This window comes from Mustela lutreola, chromosome 6 (genome assembly GCF_030435805.1).
Source record: "Mustela lutreola isolate mMusLut2 chromosome 6, mMusLut2.pri, whole genome shotgun sequence".
Lineage (NCBI taxonomy): Eukaryota > Metazoa > Chordata > Mammalia > Carnivora > Mustelidae > Mustela > Mustela lutreola.
In genome coordinates, this window is record NC_081295.1 from 139,952,888 (window position 1) to 139,974,444 (window position 21,557).

At 39.6% G+C, this 21,557-nt stretch overlaps 1 protein-coding gene across 2 annotated transcripts in view; it reads right to left on the bottom strand.

The window, feature by feature from the left end:
• The window catches only part of BLOC1S5 (biogenesis of lysosomal organelles complex 1 subunit 5), a 43,807-nt gene extending 23,776 nt beyond the window's left edge, over positions 1-20,031 (bottom strand). The window contains exons 1-2 of one of the 2 annotated variants that reach the window (XM_059179218.1): positions 19,801-19,968; positions 13,292-13,374 (exon numbers count right to left, since the gene is read on the bottom strand). In XM_059179218.1, the coding sequence (XP_059035201.1) occupies positions 13,292-13,374; positions 19,801-19,915 (198 nt within the window). In that variant the 5' untranslated portion in view covers positions 19,916-19,968. Of the gene's footprint in view, positions 1-13,291; positions 13,375-19,800 lie in introns of both variants that reach the window. The other variant, XM_059179219.1, reaches the window with a different exon arrangement.
• Between the last annotated feature and the right edge of the window lie 1,526 nt (positions 20,032-21,557).

Consider the following 21,557-nt stretch of genomic DNA (forward strand, 5'->3'; position numbering starts at 1 on the left):
CTGCCATATTAAAGCCTACCCACCAGTATGACCATATGCTAAGGCTTATTGTCAATTACTGAACCTGGATGTGGCCTTGAGGACCCCAGACACACCCCCTCTTCAGAAAGCGACTTTAACACCACCCTCCATCACCATCACTTGAGGGTAGGCCAGACTTAATGACTTGCTTCCAAAGAACACACTAGGGAAAGCAAAAAATACTGACTTCACAGTAAAGACAATGAAGGCTGACATCATCAGTGATGTCATGGTGATAACATGTACCCTCTGACGTAATGTGACAAGGGCACTTCCCCAAAACCCATAACCCAGCCTAATCTTAAGAAAAACACCAGACAAACCCAGATTGGAAGACATTCTACAGGCTACTGGCCAGTATTCAAGACTGTAAAAGTCATGAAAAACAAAGAAAGATAACCGTCACAGGCCGAAGAAGATGAAAAAGACAGTCGAGTAAATGCAATGTGGTACCCTGGATTAGGTTCCAGAAGAAAAAGAGGACCGTAATGGAAAAACTGATGAAACCCAAATAAAGCCTAGTGTTTCATCAATAGTAATGTATCAATGTTAGTTTCTTAGTTTTTTACCCATTATATAAGATATTAGTAGGGAGAGAAATTGAGTGAGGGATATATGAGAACTATTTATACTACCTTCGTAACTGTCAGTTTAAAATTAATACAAAATAAAAAGTTCATTAAAAAAAAGAAGAGTAGTAAACTTGATTGTAGGGAAATAATAAGTTAATTGTATTGCTGAGGTTTTTATTTTGTTCTGAGCCACTCTTAGCTCTTCTTCTTCATTTTGTTTTGAGCTGCTACGGAGCAGCTATGGCCAGATTTTTACTAATTTTTCCACAGTAAAAATGAAAAAGTTATACAAAGGTTGAGAAAGAATCAAAAGTGAATCCTGTACTTATCACCAATCAACAGTTCTCAACTCCTGGCTTTTTTTTTGTTCCCTCTGTAACAATGCATACCTTCTCCTGCCCACAATTCTAGATTCTTTTGAAACAAATCCCAAACAGCCCATCATTTCAACATCTTTAAAAGACAAAGACTCCTCTGTTAAAAAAAAAAAAAGAAAAGAAAAGAAAAGAAAAAAGGAAAAAGAAAAAAGAAAAAAAAGTACACGGGCGCCTGGGTGGCTCAGTTGATTAAGGGACTGCCTTTGGCTCAGGTCATGATCCTGGAGTTCTGGGATCGAGTTCTGCACTGGGCTCCCTGCTTGTCAGGGAGTCTGCTTCTCCCTCTGACCCTCCCTCTTCTCATGCTCTCTCTTTCTCATTTTCTCTCTCTTAAATCAATAAATAAAATCTCTTTTAAAAAAATGTTAAAAAAAATAGAGTAAAGACCACCTCTCTGTCCCTTTCTCTCCTCACACTCTCACACACACACACACACACACACACACACACACGTGCTCAATAATAATTCCTTAATACTATTAAATATCAAAGTGGTATTCCCATTTCCTCAAGTGTCTCACTAATGTTCTTTTTTATCCCCATTTAAACCAAAATCAAAGTAAAACTTATATATTGCAACTGATTAATATGTTTCTTAAATCTTCTTTTAATCTACAGATTTCCCCTCCATCACTTTTTTCTTTGTAATTTGTTGGAAAAAAAAAAAAAGTGAGTCATCTGTTCTGCAGTTTCCCACAGTCTGTTATTTGGCTGAATGAACCCCTGTGGTGTAATTTAACATATCCCTTTGTCTGTTCTCTTTCCTGTAAATTAGTAGTTAGAACTAGAGGCTTGATCAGATTCAGGGTTTTGTTTTTTTGTTTGCAAGAGTATTTCAGAGGTGGGCTGTGTACTTTCAGCAGGATGTTGGTAGCATTCCGTCTTCGTTTATCAGCAGGAATACTTCTGGGAAAAAAAAATTTCCTCTCAACTATTTAGTTACTCTTAGGAATGCTTACATGTGAACGGCAAAATAAAGCACTTGATTATTTCCTCTTATTTAACAGTTAAAAATAATGATTTGGTTCCCTAGTATTCTCTAAAGGTTTCTGTTTGTTTCTACACATTCCTATGACTCACGGAATTAACATATTTGAAGTTTTCAAGCCATTACAGTATTTTTCCTTACTGGTGTTCAAACTGTCCTATCTTTGTCCCGTGGGGCTCTGCAATGCTTTAGACAAAATTGTATGTTTTGGGAGCGCCTGGCTGGCTCAGTGGGTTAAGGTCTCTAACTTCGGCACGGGTCGTGGTCCCAGAGTCCTGGGATGGAGCCCCGCTTTGGGCTCTCCGCTGGGCGGGAGCCTGCTTCCCCCTCTCTCTCTGCCTGCCTCTCTGCCTACTTGTGATCTCTGTCTAATAAATAAATAAGATCTTAAAAAAAAATTGTATGTTCTTCAGTAGCTGCTTTGCTTTCTGATACAACTGGGTGCTCCAGGCTCACCTTGTAGATTTCTGGACTCAGACTTGGAATCAGCAGGTCTCTAAACACCACTAATATTTAGGAATAGTATTTGAGAAGGAACACTAGGGGCGGTCATTGCTACTGGGTCTGCCATTATTTCTAGGGCTTTCAGTGGACAAGGCTACAAAATAGGTTATGTGCTTTTAAAAGATACATTTTAAGTTTATACTCACCAATTAAGAATAAGGTTTTTAATTACTGTTGTTACCCGTTTCTTTGCAGTTCTTAAAAATACAAACAGAATGAAGCATTGGCTTTATCACCACTTCACTCAAATGACAATGACGACACTAGCTTCAACAAAATGATTACTGCAAGCAGCTTAAGGGTTGGTATGCTGTTGCTGCTGGGGTTCTGAAGGGATCTTGCATTAAGAATGTACCATCAAACTGCCGTGTTTCAAAGTTACTTGCAACAGAATTGCTCTCTGCATGCCAAGGCAACCATCCAGAAACACTGGTTTGTTTTTTGACGCTTTGCTTGATTTTTAGGATCTGTTCCTTAAAACTTAATTTTTTATGTAAAATACTTACATGTCTCCAAAATTACATCTATAAAAATATATATATACATTCAAAAAAGTCTAGCTTCTATCCATGCCCTTTGCACTATATTCCTTCCTAACTCTCTCCATAGGTAACTATTTTAAAAACTTTATCCTCACCACTTTCTTAAGTATGTGGTATGTGTATATACCCATATACACACACAGGCATGTATGTGGATGTGGATGTATTTGATGTGAAAATGCTGGAGTTTGGAGTGAATGGTCAAGAAAGAATTCTTGAGGTGTCTTCAGGGCAAAAAGGTGGTTTTCTTAAAGCCTGGGGACAGGACCCGTGGGCAGAAACGGCTGCACTTGGGGTTGTGAGGATTGATTAGGGACAGTAGAAGCCTCTAAGGAATTTGAGATCAGGCATGTTCAGGGGGGTATGGCCACAGGCATCTTCCTTTAAGGAATTTGGAAGCAAGGTTTCCAGGACCTTGAGGGACTTGCTGTTATGAGGTAAAGGTCATTTGCTACTGTTCCGTAAACCCTTAGTCATGAGACTCTTCAGACGTTTACCAGGGGGCCACATGCTTGGAGGACTATTGCTAAAATATAAAGAGATATGGGGGAAGAGAAAAGGAAGTTTCAAAAGCAATTTTCGTATGTTTAAGAAGACTGAAAGGATCCTGGAGGTCGGGCTGGTATTAAGATAAGGCTGCATTTTGCCCTTAGCAAAGCATAAACACAGAGGCAGTTGAACTCTGAGAAGGTCACTCTGTCTATCACAAAGATTTGTCAGTGGGCTGTAAGTTGTAAGTAAATTTAATTTTCTTTCTTTTGCCTTTATTCTCCCCATCGTATTTATTCATATGTATGTGCAAGTATATATATATTTCCAATTCCTTCCTTCTTAAATGGAACGGACTATTCTTATGTCACTCTGAGGGAAACTCATAAACGCACATACACAACATACATAATCTTTTTCTGTGTGGTCATGTGATCTATTTGTTCTCTCTCTCTCTTTTGGCATCTCTTTCACTATTGAGAAGAACTCGGCATTTTTGTTCTCATGGTTGTATTTATATTAATACTTTATATAATACCCTTGGGCTCCACTTTTTTGGTCACTGTCTACTAGTTCCCCACTATAAGCAGTATTAATATTAGGATCACCTCCTTCTCTAGCTTTCACAGTCCTTCAGGATCCAACGTGAAACAATGTCCTTTTACTCCCAGTTAATATTTATAAGGCAACAAGAGACGATATCCTACTTTTCATATACACTTCCCTCGGCCTCCACTTTCTGCCAGACCGCATCTGCACCATCAGAAAGCAGCCACTGCGTGTTATGCTCTCTCCCTTACAACTACCATTCAGTCTCAGTTTTGTAAGTAAATATGTATTTAATGCTTACCAGCTATTGTTAGGTAGAAGTCTTACCAACTACTTAGGTCATCTGAAACTCAATGTAAATTAGATAATAGGTTCCTCAGGAATGGCTCATTTGAACAATATTTGCAGAGTCCAGCATGACCCAGCAACAGTGGATCTGTGGTCCCTTATAGCTCAGGGTCAGTTAGGCTAGACATAAAATCCCCGGCTGTTCAAATCCATTGTCTTCTAGCGTAAGGCAGATAAGTCTGTTAACAATCAGGTCTTTTTCCCCATTTTGTCTATACGCCCAAAGAAAAAATTTTTTCTCTGAAATCCAACAGATTAATAAAATTTCTCACTATAGGCCCTTCTGGGTTAATTTTCCCTGACAGCAGTGTGCCCTTCCGTAAAATTTCACTAGTATTTTATTTCAAGAAAGCGTTCTTGAATTTTAGTTTTCACATTTGTTCTATTATATCACTTTGGCTTGGCTTTCTTCGGTAGGGGCTGATTATCAGACATACATTGTATTGCATCTGCTGTATTTACTATGAGAAACTACTCCTTTCTCTTGAATTCTTCTTATCTCTTTCACTATGTCTTAAATTTCAAACAAGGACTATCCATTGTGTTTATTCACTCCTAAGTTCCTTCTAGTTTAGTTTTCATTCCTGAAATAATTTTTAAAATTTCTTTTTCCTGAATTTTTCACCTTAGCTTTTTTTTCCATTATTGTTTTAGCCAATCAATTTTTAGTTTTTCTGATTCTGATTTATACCATTTTTTCCTCACTTCTAATAATTTTCTTATGCTTCCCAAGCTCATTTTAAGTATTAGGGCATCTTTTTTTGTGGTCATACTTCATTGCCTTAAAGGACATTACCGTTATGGGATTTGACTCCTGCTTACTTTTAAGTGAAATTAGTTATCCTATGTTTTTAGAAGGGAAGGGTGGTCAGTACAGCCTTTCAAATTTGGAAGTTCCAGAATCCCTTTTCCTGCTGTTTCACAAAATATTCAATTTCCTTTAGTTTCTCTGGGTACAAGGCCTTGTTCTAGAAGGGTGTTTTGGTTTATGAGTTTCAAACTCATAGGTAGCTTCAGCCTAAAGACTTTCTGCGGTCTGTTACCACTCACTCAGAAATTAGAGCCTGTGAAGTTCCCTCCGAAGGTTCTACTTTTTCCTCAGAATGGCCCTTCAAGTATTCCTCATAGTAATTTTGAGGTTTTCTAGCATTCAACGCTTCACAAGACCCTCAGGAGTTCTTCCATGTCTTCCTTCTGTTTCTGATTCCACGGAAACCTTTTAGCTGTTGGTGATTTGTCTTCTGGTATTTGGGGAATATCTCGTCCCCTGGTTTTATTACAGATGTTGCTTGGTTTTGCTATCCTAGCTGCTCTATCTCTATAAACAGACTGAAGCGAAAAATCAGACCAATTATGTCAAAGCTGCTGCCACCTTGCTCCCGATGGCACTGGAATCTGAATGAATCAAGACTACAGAGATTTTTGCACCCCTTACGGTACATTTTTTCTTTACCAAGATACAAAAAAGTGGTTCTCAATTCAAATACAAAGACAATGAAAAACAGAAACGGGAGTTCTGTAGTTCTATTCAAATTATAGGTCTTACTCTAGGGTCAATGGATGGGCTCTGGAATTCCAGAATGTCCTTGAAATTGTACTCAAATTGGATAAATATGTCCTCTACATATTCTTCTGGAAGAAAAAAATTCTCCAAGAAAACCATGATGTACTAAAGTTAAGAAACACTATCAAAGTTCAAATAAAATATAAAATTAAGTATCCCTATCAAAACACCAGTAGCGTTATTTCAGAAATAGAACAAATAATACTGAAATTTTCAAGGACCCACAAAAGAACCCAAATAGCCAACACAGTCTTGAGAAAGAAAAACAAAGCTAGAGGTATCATAATCCCAAGTTTCAAGATATACTACAAAGTTGTAGTAATCAAAACAGTACACAGAACTGGTACAAAAATCACACACAGGTCAATGGAACAGAACAGAGAGCCCAGAAATAAACCCATGTCTATATGCTCAATTAAGCTATGACAAACGAGGCAAGAAAATACAATGACAGAAAGATGGTCTCTTCAATGAGTGGTGCTGGGAAAACTACAGCCACATGCAAAAGAATAAAACTGGACCACTTTCTGACACTGTACACAAAAATAAACTCAAAATGGATTGAAGACCTAAATGTGAGGTCTGAAACCATAAAAATCCTATCAGAAAACACAGGCAATGATCTCTTTAATATTGGCCTTAGGCAAAAGCAACAAAAGCAAATAGAAGCTATAGGATTACACCAAAGTAAAAAGCTTCTGCACAGCAAAGGAAACTTACCAATAAACTGAAAAGACAAGCTACTGAATGGGAGAAGACATTTGCAAATGATATATCTGATAAGGGATTACTATCCAAAATACATAAAGAACTTATATAATTCAACACCAAAACCAAATAATCCAAATAAAACATGGGCAGAGGACCCGAATAGCCTTTTTTTTTCTTTTTTTTTTTTAAAGAAGACATACAGACAGCCAATAGACACATGAAAAGATGCTCAACATCACTCACCATCAGGGAGATGCAAATTAAAACAATAATGAGATATCACTTCACACCTGTCAGAATGGCTAGAATCAAGAAGACAAGAAACACCAAGTGTTGTCAAGGATATGGAAAAAGGAATCCTTGTGTAGTGTTGGTGGGAATGCAAACTGGTACTGTGGAAAACAGTATGGAGGTTCATCAAAAATTAAAAATAGAGGGGTGCCTGGGTGGCTCAGTCGTTGGGTGTCTGCCTTAGGCTCAGGTCACGATCTCAGGGTTCTGGGACCGAGCCCCACATCGGGCTCCCTGCTTGGTGGGCAGCCTGCTTCTCCCTCTCCCGCTCCCCCTGCTTCTGTTCCCTCTCTTGCTGTGTCTCTCTCTGCCAAATAAATAAATAAAATCTTTAAAAAAAAATTAAAATAGAATCTACTACTGGGCATTTACCAAAAGAAAATGAAAACACCATTTTTGAAGACACAGGTACCTCTATGTTTACTGTAGCATCATTTATAATAGTCAAGATATGGAAGCAACAGAAGTGTCCATTAATAGATGAATAGATACAGAAGATGTGAAATGTGCACGTGTGTGCATACACACACACACACACTCTGGACTATTACTCAGCCATAAAAAAAGATGAGATCTTGCCATCTGCAACAACATGGATGAACTTAGCAGATACTATGCTCAGTGAAATAAAGAAAGGACAGGGGCACCTGGGTGGCTCGGTTGGTTAAGCATCTGACTTTTGATTTCAGCTCAGGTCATGATTTCAGGGTGGTGAGACTGAGCACTGCATGGGGCTCTGTGCTCACTGGGGAGACTGCTTGAAGATTCTCTCCTTCTTCCACTACACCTTCCCCCCCAAATTAATCAATCAAAAAAAAAAAGGATAAAAAACATATGATTTCACTTATATGTAGAATCTAAAAAAATAATACAAAGAGCAGAAATAAATCTATAAATACAGAAAACAGGAGATGGTTGCCAGAGGGGAGGATGAGGGGGGGGATGGGCAAAATGGTGAAGGGGGTAACAAGTACAGGCTTCCACTTACGGAATGAGCAAGTCTTAGGGATAAAGGACACAGCACTGGGAATATAGTCAATGGTATTGTAATGTGAAAATGGTAGCTATATCTGTGGTGAACACAGTATAACATATATACTTGTTGAATTACTACTACCTGTAGACCTGCAACTAATGTAACATGTGTCAATTACACTTCAATAAAAATAAAAATTAAAAAAGAAGCACTTACTTAAAAGGTTATTTCTTCTAGCAGACAAACTGGTGGTCTTACATTGTAGAAAGGGAGTTTGTAGCCTCCTTCATTTAAACAACAAATAGGCACAACGATAGTGTTATATAAGACAGGATGTTAGAAATTTTCTTTCAATTGTTAAACTCATCAGTCCCCCAAGATTTAGAACCATATTTTGTGTATGTGTGTATATATATGTCTATCACATGCTATATGGGACAGACTTTATCCTGATATTTAATAACCTGACAGTTACTCTAATAATCTAACCAAAAATGAGAGATCAGGATGTCATGTGAAATTCTCGTTTGTCCTGCCTTTTAAGGAATTTTCTCTTCATTAATTCAACCCAACCCACATTCAAACTCATGGACACAATCCCTGCCGACTCTGTAATTACTATATTTATTTGAATCCTTTTGGGGGGGGCCTCTAATTTTAATCATTTTCTCTACTTTTCCCCTATAGGGGCTAACATCCATTCTTCTTTCTTAGCTCAAACACCACCCCCTCCCTGAAAATTTTCCTCCCCGCTCTGCTGGGAATTGCTTCTGGAGTTGTTTCCTCTTGAGATCTCAAGTGCTTTGTGCTTATTTTATAATAATTCCACCATTAAAACTCACTGTTTATATGTCTTTTTTTTCCCTAGACTGTAAACTTCCTGGAGATAGACTGTTTCTTATTTATTTTTATCTATCTCCTTAACATTATTTCTGGATTCATTCTCCTCTCTTCCTATCAGTCCCCAAATACTATTGGGAGTGGTAAATGTGCCTGTAAAGACTGCTTGCTATTTCCCATCTGCTTTCTTTTTTGTTACATAAAATGCAGATGTCATGGTTAGAGCTCCCAAAGCCACCTTGACAGCGTAAGGATAGGAGCAACACTCCAGGACGTAGAAGGCAAAGTTAGAAGAAAAAGTTGACTCCAGCCCTGGGTATTGAGAGAAAAATAAATACTTATTAAAAAGCCACCATTTTTCAGGTTACTAACTTAGTTACTAGTAACTAAACACATTCCTTACTGATATACCTAGGTAATCAGTAACTATTCATTAAAGCATTCAAAGAATAAAATTTTCTAAAAATGAAATAAGCAACCAGAGGGGAAGAGGTGGGGGGATGGGCAAAATGGGTGAAGGGGAGTGGGAGACACATGCTTCAGTTAACAAACTGAATAAACAGGTCATGGAGATAAAAGGTACAGCCCAGGGAATATAATTAATGGTACTGTGAAAGCATTGTATGATGACAAAGGGAAGCTACACTTGTGGGGAGTACAGCATAATGTATAGACTTGTTGAATCACTATGCTGTACACCTGAAATTGTGTGTCAATTATGATTCAATAACAAAAGCTTTTCCATTAAAAAAGAGACTTATGAAGCTAAGAAAAAAAAAAAAAAAAAAAAAAGAAGAAGAAAGAAAAGAAAGAAAGAAAGAAATTTGTATAGGACCATATACCCCAAAAGCACTCCAGCAAAACTCACTAGCAGTTCCACATGGAGAGGCCATGACCTTTCCCCTGCAGCTAGAAAGATTATGGTCCAGCAGACAATGCTGCACCCGCAGACCCTACTGAACTAATGCTCACTGAAAGGGCTCTACTGAGATCTCTGTGCACCAGAATCAACGACATGGAATCATGCAGAAAAGATCTGCATAAAGTCAGGAAAAGATAGTCAACTGTCCAGAAATACTAACAAGCACAAAAAGAGAGCTTAAATATGATAGAACTTCAATAATTTACGTAATGCTGCCACCATGTGGCACTTGTTCCCCTCTTTTAGAAATAAAATTTTGTAAAGAAAAAGATGATTGTTCCCCTGCGCATTAACTTTCTGAAACACAAAAACTAGAAACAACTTTAGTTTGAAATACTAGCCGGGTTTTCTTAAGATGAACTACATTTAAATGTGAGAGAGATGAAAGTTCTAGAAGTCCTGATAATTCTACTTCACCATTCCTCTCTGCCCAACCATGCCATCTAGGGACAAATAAGAGGATGTTATTGTCTGCAGCAAGATACAAAAGAGTTGTAAATTATGCAGGTATAAATTCAAATCAAAAGCCTCTAAAATGCTTTCAACTTTTTCCTTCTAACTTGAAGGGAAAAGTCAGAACACGATACACAAAAGTTAGTTGAACCTGATTCACAGGAAAGTTTCCACACTACTCTAAACCCTCAGGAAGACCAACTAGGAAGGTTATCATGTAAAAAGCCTGGACCAGGTATGCACCAAGAAAAGGATTTGGGGCAGCTGGATGGCTTAGACGGTTGTGCATCCCACTCTTGGTTTCAGCTCAGGTCATGATCTCAGGGTCCTGAGATCAGCCTCCCCCCACCCTATCAGGCTCCACATAGGGCACTAGGTTCACTGAAGGGTCTGCTTGTGCCCCTCCCTCTGCTGCTCTCTCTCTCAAATTTTAAAAAAATTAAAGAAAACCATTTAAAGTAGTTATGTTACACTTGGTTTAAGATAACCACTTAAACTTAGCTGACAAGATATTTTTGAGTCCTTCAGAGGTCAGTCTTTAATAACAATATGAGAATGCTTCATAACGGGTGGGTCTGTCTTCTTTACCAGGACAGCACTGGTTCCTGACATTCTGTCTCACACAAAACAAGTGCTCGAGACACTTAAAGAATAAGCTTGTTTCTATCACACCCGGTGTGATCATTTCCTTCTCTAGTAAACATTTTTCTAATATAAGCTCATGTCATTTGCTTAGCAAATCTCTATATTCCCTAAAATGGAACTTATTCTTGTTCAAATTATTGCAAATTCTGAATTAGAACATTTTTATTTGACTGTATTTGCTACCATCTTTCTCTTAATACTAACAGTTAACAACATTCACCAAACATCTCTATGTCACGGATTTTTTAAAGATAACATACCGTTTAATCCTTGCAAGAACTGTACAGTATATATTATTGCTCCCATTATTAAGTAGCCACCTTAAGCCTTAGTAAAGCAGGTGATCTTAGCTGGTAAGGAGGAAGGGCAGGATTTGAGCCCAAAGATGTCAGGCTTCAAGGCCCATGTTTTTTTTCCCCTCCTCAATATAGCCTCCTTCTTGACACAGGGCCTGGTCTCACAACCCTGAGATCATGACCTGGGCCAAAATCAAGAGTCAGACATTTAACTGACTGAGCCACCCAGGACCCTGGTTTAGGCATTTTTTTAATACAACAGAGAATAAGGCATTTCTATACAATGAAGAGTCCTGACTCTTATGGTACCTCTATTCTAATGAAGGAAGACAGGTAATAAATAAGTAACAAGAAAAATATCAGGTAGTTACAAGAGCTTATGGTAGGCAAAATTCTAAGATGGCCCTTAAGACCCTCACCGCACAGTGGACACACACCTACTCCCAGTTATTCAATCAAGCCCTAATCGAGGTGAAACTGTATATATATATTCTATAGATTTATTAAGGTCCCAAATCAGTTGACTTTAAAAAGGGGAGATTCTCTTCAGTGGCCCTGACTTAATCAGTGAGTCCTTTACAGAGTCTAGGCTCTTCCTGGCAAGCACGAGAGGGAGGGACTCCATGTGAGCAAGACTAATTTATGGTTTTGTTTTTGTTTTTCTGGTTTAAGTAATATGTACACCCAATGTGGGGAATCACACACTCTACCAACTGAGCCCAGAACCAGGTGTCCCCAATTTATGGCTTTGAACATGGAAGGGGCCACCTGTCAAAGAATGTGAGTGGCCCCTAGGAGTTCAGAGGGGCCCCTGGCTGAGACCAAATAAGGAAATGGGAACTTCACTGTTCCAGGGAAAAGAGCTGGACTCTGAGCTTCAAAAAACAACAATGCTGACCAATACCTTGATTTTGGCCTTGGAAGACTCTTAAACATAAAATCCAGCCATACCATGCCCAAACTTCTTTCTCACCATGGAACTGGTAATAATCTTCATATAGCATGATATGGGAATCATTTCTGGATAATATTGTGTGTGTCTCAGATTATCCAAATCCCACCACACAGTAATGATGATAAAGAGAGCTAGCAGTTATTTATTGCTAGATACTAAGTAATATTCTCAAATACACACACACAGACACATGCATTGGGTGCACGTGCATACCTTTGATCTTTATGCCCACCCTGTGAATCAAGTATTATGCAGATTTCAAGTAAGCTTGTTGAACCCAGAAATGGTATCTGAGCTGCAGCTGTGTCCCTCATGTGGCGTGCTCTGTGCCACAGGCTTTCTGTAGTTTTAAAGGATTTATGAAAAGGTTCTTTCCTTTTGGCAGGTTTAGACTTCCTGTCTGGTTGGGGTCTTATTTAAAAACAGCACCCCAACTCACACAGCATCATGAAATCTGTGTGTGCAACACCATTTACCATCTATCTGACAGCAGCTCGGGGCATTACTGTCTAATGCACAATGAACCAATTATACATGTGCCAAACACCAGGAATATGAACAGGATGGCAGGCTGGTGCTTCAGTATTGCTGGAGCACAGCATGAAATGTTGGGTGGGAGACGGTAAAGCCAACAAGGTAGGGGCCAAGAGAAGGATGCCTGGACATCCTGTAGACAGCAAATATTATTAAAGGGTTTTAAAAATCGAAGTAACATCAGAGCACTCTGGCAGCATGGTAAAGACTGGATTTGACTGGGATGATGAAGCAGGAACACAAATCAGAAGGAATGGAGATACTGTGAGTAATATCCAAAAGAAATGGTCTCTGAAAGTGGGCCTTAACTGGTTAAGAACAGCCAAGGATGAGGCTCATGTTTTATTCTGAGTACTCTGGGTGGGTGTTGATTCTAAAACTGAGAAAAAAAAAAAAATAGAATGAATCTAGACTGACACCCATCAGTCTTTAAAATATTTTTTTCACTATATCTCATTTAAAGATGAAGAAAACTGAGATCAATAGATATTCAATAGATCCAGAGTAGGCACCAGCACTTGAACCCAAGTCTCCTGCTGCTTAGTCTTACGTTCCTTCCATGAATGGTAATGCCTCTGAATGAGTTTTCCTTTGCTTGTTTTAAGACCACGCAAATGGAAATCAGAGATTTTAAAATCAGAGAAATTCCCTTCTGTATATGAACACACTAATAACTAGGGCAGTATTTTCACAAAATAAGTTTTAAATACTCACTTCAAATTCTTTCACAAAATAACGGGTTTCGCCTTGAATAACTGGTCTGTGATCTAAAAGCCTTGAATGAATTTCTCCAAGGTCTGTAAAGACAAAATGAAATTCAGAGTTAATCCACGCTGGGTGGTGCAATCTCTAGGACCTCTAGTTTGTTTTGCTCTTCCCAATTCCCATGAATAGATAGGTTAAAATCTAGTTTAGACTTGGAGTGAGAGGAAATCTCATCCACTGCCAGTAAATTGGCATAAGTACTTCTGAGAGCAATTTGGCAATACCTGATAAAGCTCAGGACATGTATACCCAGCAATTTCATGCCTGTGTGCACATCCCAGAGAAACTCCTACACAGATGAAAGACATTTACAAATGTTTATTACAGAATGAGTGTAAGGTCAAAAGAAGAAAAAAAGTTAATAGTGGAAACATACTTAGACAATGGAATACTAAAAATCAGCTGGTAAAAATGAATACACTACAGTTACATTTATTAACACGGATAAATCCCACAACTATAACGCTCAACAAAAAAGCAAGTTCAAAAAGATAAAGCCATTGTATATATGCAGACGACACTTCCTGTTGGGACATATACAGAAGCAATAATACTAGAAACAAATGCATGAAAATGATAAAGAGCAGGGCTCCTCAGTGGCTCAGTGGGTTAAAGCCTCTGCCTTCGGCTCAGGTCATGATCTCAGGGTCCTGGGATTGAGCCCCGCATTGGGCTCTCTGCTTAGCAGGGAGCTTGCTTCCCTTCCTCTCTCTCTGCCTGACTCTCTGCCTACTTGTGATCTGTCAAATAAATAAATAAAATCTAAAAAAAAAAAAAAGAGAGAGAAAGATAAAGAGCAAAACCAAGACAGTGGTTCCCTGTAGAGAGGAGGGAGAACGATGCAACTAGAGCAAGGTTCCCAGTGAGTTTTGAACGTTTATTTATTAAGATGGGTGGTGAGTATGCATTATAGGTTTTTGTACTTTTTGGTAAGTCTGAAAAAGTTGTGAATTTTAAACTGTTTTTGGTTAAGTCATTCTACTCATCCTACTTTGTAACAACTATAAAATTTAAGAGGTAAACCTCAAACTTCCTGGAGGAAATTAGATCTCCAAATAAAAACATGTAACTTTCATTTTCATTTACTGGCATAGAATACATATGGGGAAGTATGCTAAGTACAAAAATAATAAAGAGAACTATTATTTCTGCTTAAGTCCTTCAATGGTTCATTCCCCAGAACACTTCTGTAAGAAAATATAGGAGTTCATTTAAAAAAAAAAAAAAAGTTCTATGCTGAGTTAAGTTTGGGAAACATTTGATAAAATCAAGTTAGACACGTTCCTTCACCTCAGATCTTCTGGGAGCCTATAGTTTACTTATACAAACTGTTAAAGCCCAAGTGAGGGCTACAGTATGCAGAAATGTGTGGACCTTATTTGGTAAGAGAACCTATGTGGCAAAGAGGATCTGTTCACATTTCAATCAATACCAGCATCTCTGAAATGCAACTGGCTAACAGGCTGAAGTTCAATCCTCCTAAGAGCCACACATGGTCCTCCATGTCTGGCGCCAGCCTCTTCTCCCCACACATTGGCAATTCTGAACTAGTTGCAGTTTTCCAAACATATCAAGCTCCTCCTATGTCCTTGCCATCGTCCATGCTCTGGAACCCTTCCCCAATCCCTGCTCTTCCTTCAAAACTGCTCAGATACCACACTTCCTTGAAATTTTTCATTTGTTCTATTCAGCTCCCTCCTAGGTTTCAAGGAGTGTCCCCACTTAATGCTCCCAAAGCACCTGGGGCAATTACTTCTGTCATACTACTTACTGTATTGTCCTGAAACTGTACCTCTCCTCCAGTGAGTATCTCAGAAACCGAATTATTTATATCATCCACAGAGGATGTATGGGCTAACATGTATCTTTCTATAGGACAGAAAAGGCACTAAGCTTTGCTGATTTGAATTGGGGAGCCTGATAGAATGAGAACTTACTTGGCCTTTGGAGAGAGAATTCAGTTTTCTTTAGAAGTAGATAATGATCACCTCTTAAACCAGACAATCTCCCAAAATATAAGAGAGTAAAGATCTGGGGAGAAAATACACATGACCACAGAAATGAAGCCACTAACTAGTTTTGTTATAACATCGTAACAACAAAGCAAGCACATTACAATACAGGAGTCCCAAGGATTAGAAATTCTCCAAGTCTGATAGTGTAAATATAAGCTACAGATTTTCACATAAATTCACATAAATTCAACCCTAACCTAACCACATGCAAAGCATTCTTTTGTTGTCTGATACATTCTTTTGTCTTCCAAGAGTTCACACTCTGGAAAGATACCGTTTTCACACAAAAGACAGAGATAAGCACTTTAACAGAAGATCAGTACACTCTGTGGCTATGGAACGAGAAGAAACAGTGTACTGTATAGATCTCTCATTAGCTAATAAAAGAAGTTTCTCCTCTGGCCCTGAATTTCCAGGCCTTTAGTGTAATATCATATGAAACAATTAACTGCAATTTTTTTCTGATAACATCCCCAGCATTACCAAACAGATGTTACTCTTCCTCATTACTTCTCAGATCCATTCCCTTGTTTTCATCCCTGCTTGTCTTGCTAGGACTATTTGAACAGTCACACCTCTCTGTAACCCATTCCACAGAGTTCTTGTCATTTGCAGTAGTGATGTTTACAAAGCTGCCCAAACACTGAACTAGCACGTACAGAACTACTGCTCCTAGAGGAAATACAGGCTTAGGTTCCTGCAGGTCTCTGGTCACATTTCTGTCAAACCAAAATGTCATTTGTATCACATGGGTTTGTTTACCAACATCCTTGTAAAACATGCCAGTCTTGGCATTCCAAAAATGGCCCTTCCAATAGAATAATTTTTCCTGTATAACACTTACCAGTTATTTTTAATCCGTATAACTTCCTTTACCTGCAAGTCGAACGTTTTTCACACTGTACCATGTCTGAAAGTGCGGCCATTTAACAATTTCCTTACTTTACCCAACTGACCGTGAATTTCTTTGGCTTTCAACTTCACAACAATGCTGTCCACTACGCTCTCTCAATCACCTCAGGAATCCACAGATACAGCTGCTATCCTATATAGTGCATCACACACTATAAATGATACTTTGTCACTCTCCAGAGTGGCCTAACACACAAATTGGTGGATGTCCTTCCTTTTTCCAGATTGTTGACTGATTAACATTTACTAGCACCAAACAGCACTCTAACGGATACCTGAAAGAAACTTCTCTAATACAGTTCTCTTTCTCTGTAAGGCACACAGCTTTCTTGTACTGTAGGAAAAGTCAGCACTATACGCCTTGGAGATCATTCTAAAAAGCAAAATCACCATCAAAAAGCACAAAAATGTGAAAAATATGGCACTAAATAAAAAGTAAAAAGGACACTTGTGTGTAGTATAAAAGCTAACACAAAAAGCAGGGCATTGCCTTGCTTGGTCTCAACTATAAATGTGCATGTAGGGAGATTCAAATTTGCCTCTATTCTATGCACCTGGGAATAACCATGAACGCACCATCAGTATTGAATCTGGAGTTACAAATTCATTTTAGCAATTAGGCAAATTCACAAACACCTAATCCACAAGATAAGGATCCATGGTCATCTGCCTACCTGCTTTATTTGAAATACAAATCAGGGCACCTGGGTGGCTCAGTGGGTTAAGCCTCTGCCTTCAGCTCCAGGTCATGATCTCAGGGTCCTGGAATTGAGTCCTGCATCAAGCTCTCTGCTCAGCAGGGAGCCTGCTCCCTTCCTCTAGCTCTCTGCCTGCCTCTCTGCCTACTTGTGACCTCTCTCTCTGTCAAATAAATAAATAAATAAAATCTTAAAAAAAAAATAAGTAAATAAAGTAAAATAAAAATCAAACCACACAATTCCCACACTTACTGTTGGATGGCTTCCTACCATTCCAAAAAAAAAAAGTCCAACCCCCTTAAAAAAAAGGCAAGAAGTCTTCTATGATCTGATTTCCACCAAACTCCACCTCTCAGTCACACTGTAGCAATGTAGTTTCCCAAACATGCCATGCTGTTTGAAGCCTCCACACCTTTAAACATGCTATTCTAAACTCAATCCAAAGGAGCCTTGCCCTATTTTCTTAACTGTTAACACTTGACTCTTTAAGACTCATCTCAGACACTCCAGTGTACAGGAAGCCCTTCCTGTTTCCCAATCCTTACCTCTTAACACCCAAACCATGGGCCAGAAACCCTTAAAGACCTAGGGTACAAGGTCAGAAATCATTTATTTATGTTTCCCTTTCACTAGACTCTGGCAATAAAATTCAACAATGATATGTTTTCAACCAATGGTCTTCACACGAGGATGAACTAAAAACAGATTTTCAGAATGCAAAGAGAAAATGGTCCCATAAAAAAGGCCAAGGAAATTCTACATGTATTTGTAATTAAAACTCAATTTTCAATTAACTTGAAAAATTTTCTTTGAATTACCTTTAAAAAAATCTATGAAAATTTTTGAAAAACTATGCATCAAGGGATACAATCAAAAGAGTGAAAAGGCAACCCATGGGATGGGGGAAAACAGAAGCAAATCATCCATGATCAAGGGGGTTAATATCCAGACTATACAGAAAACACCCAACAACAACAAAGAATTACCTGATTGAAAAATCGCCAAAGGACTTGAATAGACATTTCTCCAAAGATATACAAATGGCCAATGAGCACATAAAAAGATGCTCAACATCACTAATCATTAGGAAAATGCAAACTAAAACGATAAGACAGGACTTCATACCCATTAGAAGGGCCACTGCCAAAGACACAGAATAGCATGTTGGTGAGGAGGTGGAGAACCTTTTGAGTGAGACTGTAAAATAGCGCAGCCACTATGCAAGACAGTATGGTGATTGCTCAAAAAATGAAAAACAGAATTATCACTTGATCCAGTGATTCCAGTTCTGGGTCTACACTCAAAAGAACGGAAAGCAAGGGCTCACACAGGTATCTGCATATCGATGGTCAAAGCAGCATTATTCACAGCAACAAAAGACGGAAGCGACCCAAAGGTCCACCCAGAGATGAATGGATACATAAAATATGGTCTATACATATGGTGAAATAATATTTAGCTTTTTAAAGAAGGAAATTCTGACACACGCTACGACATGGATACACAGTGGGGACATTATACACAGTGAAATAAGCCAGTCACAAAAGGGCAAATATTGCATGATTTCATTTACATGAATTATCTAGAGTAGACACATACAGAGTCAGAAAGTAGAACAGTGGTTGCCAGGGACTCGAGGAAAGGAGGGGATGCGGAGTTAATGAATCACTGGTACCATGAGTTTCAGTTTGAGATGGTTGATGGTGAGGGCTGCCCAACAATGTGGATGTCCTAATACCACTGAACTGTACACTTCAGAAAGGGTTAAGATAAATTTTATGCTACATGTATTTCACTGCAATTAAGAACACTTTTAAGTAGCAGGTCACTGAAGATAACATAGGGAAACATTTATAATTTAGCCCTAATACTCATGCACTACTCCCACATTCCTCATCAGATTTAAGAGACAACCTGAAGTCTAGAAAAATAGGCACAGCCAGCTGTGCTGGAGCGGTCTACCATCCTGACAGATGAAGTTAAAATGAAATGGTCAGCAACTGAAGGATGTCATTCCCCTGATAGTGAAGGACTCTAGCATACTATGAGGGCTTCAACTGCTGCAAGATGTTGGGACAGGCGGGATCAGCATAAGGTTAAGAAAGGATAAGGATAAAAAACTTAAAAAAAAAAAAAAAAAAAGAAGAAGAAGAAGAAGAAAAGGATGAGTATGAGAAAGTACAGAATCTGCCAAAGATCCTGCTACCAGAACACAGGGTTGTTCTGAGCTTTGAGAATCAAATACTCAGGTTCGTGAGAATCCAGGATGTAACCTTCTCCCAGAGCAAAGCAGACAAGACAAACGGACATCTGTATACGTAGGGCGCTTTAATGTTTTAAGATGTTTTCATGTAAGTTATCTCATGGATGTTTACTCCTCTCATGATCCAGGAGCAGAAAGGGGCGGAGTAAGTAAAGTGGACCACCCGAAGTCACCCAACTCCTCAGCGACCTGCAGCGGGGCGCAGGCCCTTCCCGACTCCCCAGCTCCACGCCTCCCTAAGCTTTACAGGACCGTCGTGAGGCAGCGTCCAAAGAAGCTCGGTGCTCAAATGTCCCCGGCAAAGGAAAGGGGCGAAGGGGCGGGGCCCAAGCCTCAGGTCCGCGGCTTTTTCGAAAAAGTAGGAGGGATTGGGTTGGTTGGTTGTTACTGGGATGCACCTGGCGTAGGAAACCAGGCAGGCTCTGGCCACCACTCCCCCAACCTCCCACGAGCCCAAGGCCGCCCGGAAACTGGGGGTCGTCCTGGGGAGCGGCCCCGGGTCAGAGGGTGCAGCTTGGGAGGTGGAGTGGCGCCGGGCTCCACCACAGCGATAGCCCTACCACTCCGTACCCTTGATAATGAGATGCGCTGGCGAGCCCACGGTTCCCAGCGAATCTTTCTTCTTGTCGCCGCCGCCCGGGGTGGCCTCACTACCCACAGGAGTCTCCGTCCCTCCGCCACTCATCGCGATCTGCTCCGCCCACCCGCCTCCGCGTTGCGCCTGCGTAGATCTGCGCTGCCCGCCTTCCGGGCGCGGGTTTTGGGCGTCATCAAAGGGCGTAGGGAAGGCTGAGTCTCCTTATCGCGCAGGTGCGTTCGTGTAGCTAGAGATGGGGGCTTTAAGAAGCAGGTGCCGCCATGCTGGGTTAGGGCAGATGCAGCCGGTATTGGAACGTTAACGTGAACTTCTGTTAATTTCTCCTTGAACTCGCTGGAATTTGTTCTAGTTTAGAGAGGTTGGGAGAGAGGGGTTACAGTCGCAGGTTATTAAGAGCGGTAGAAGTATATTATCTCTATTAGTACCTGCCACCAGTATTTTATAAAGCATTTCGACGTGCATTGCCACGTTTGGTCATCATAGCAGCTCGGGAAACCAGTTTTATCATTTCTAACAAATGAAGAAACAGGGTTAAAGGCTAAGTAACTTGCCCGAATCACTTAGGCTCATTCGTGCCCATGTGGAAAAAAAAGAATGTGTTCTTGGTATTTGTATGTACAAAGTTTCAACCGGTTGTTATATGGTCTAAGATAAAATACATGTAATTATGGAAGGGACCGGTTTGCTAGGCAGCTTTGAATTGTGGCCATGAAGTGTCAGCTTTGGAGCTGTAGGTATCTAATGGCTGCGGTTTGTTAAACTTCATAAAGTTCATCTTGTAATCTCAACAAATCTTCATGTTTGTTCTAAGGACAATGTGCAGCTTTGCAGTGGCTCCTTCAATTCTTGTGTTCATCCTGTGGTTCTTTCTAAGAATCATCCAGTCTCCCCTTGTCCCTCTCTTTCTGTACACCTCTTACCCTCCAGGGTCTTGCAGCCTAGTGCTGAAAAAGGAACATAACCCAACGTTTAGAATATGAAGTCTGTAAATGATAGCATGCAGGAAGGTACAGTACACATGTGGGACACCTGGAAGTGGGAGGTGGCCAGGAAAGACTTCCAGAAGAGGCACATATTTGTCCTCAGAACCGGAATGAAGAAGTATTAGTCAGGTTGAGTGAGGAGAAGAAATTAGGGTTTTCTAGCAGAGGAAATAAGCCCAAAGGCAAAGATGCAGAAAACAGACGAATTAAGGCACAAAATGTACACTTGGTTAATTGCAAGTTGTTGAGTCTGGTTTGTAACCTTTCTAGTCCCAATTTCATTTCCTTAGTTTTAGCATCCACCTCTAGAAAATGTAATTATTTTTAAAGCCCTTCATTTTTCTCCCCACTTCTAAGTACTTTTCTTACTCAAGCTTTCTTCTGCACCTGCAAGCCTAAATTTCCTTTTAGCTTGTCTTCTTAGTGTCTTTGAAATACTGAAAAACCTGAAAAGTCTCACTATAGTACAGAGAGGTTAATGCTTCTTCCACATTAGTGTGGCTGTTAAATATGCAGATTATAGGTTCCACATTCAAAAATTCTGTTTCGGTAGTCCTGGGGTAGCAGCTACCTCCCCTTACCCAACTGCTGATTGCTTATAAGTGATAGAAGAATTCTAGGTGCAGTAGTAGTTAAGACTTTAAAACTAGACAGAACTGGATTGAAGTTCTGGCTCTGCCACTTGCCTGCAGTTCCTTCACTGTAAAATAGCAATAAAATATCCATTTGTAAGGTTGTGATGATTA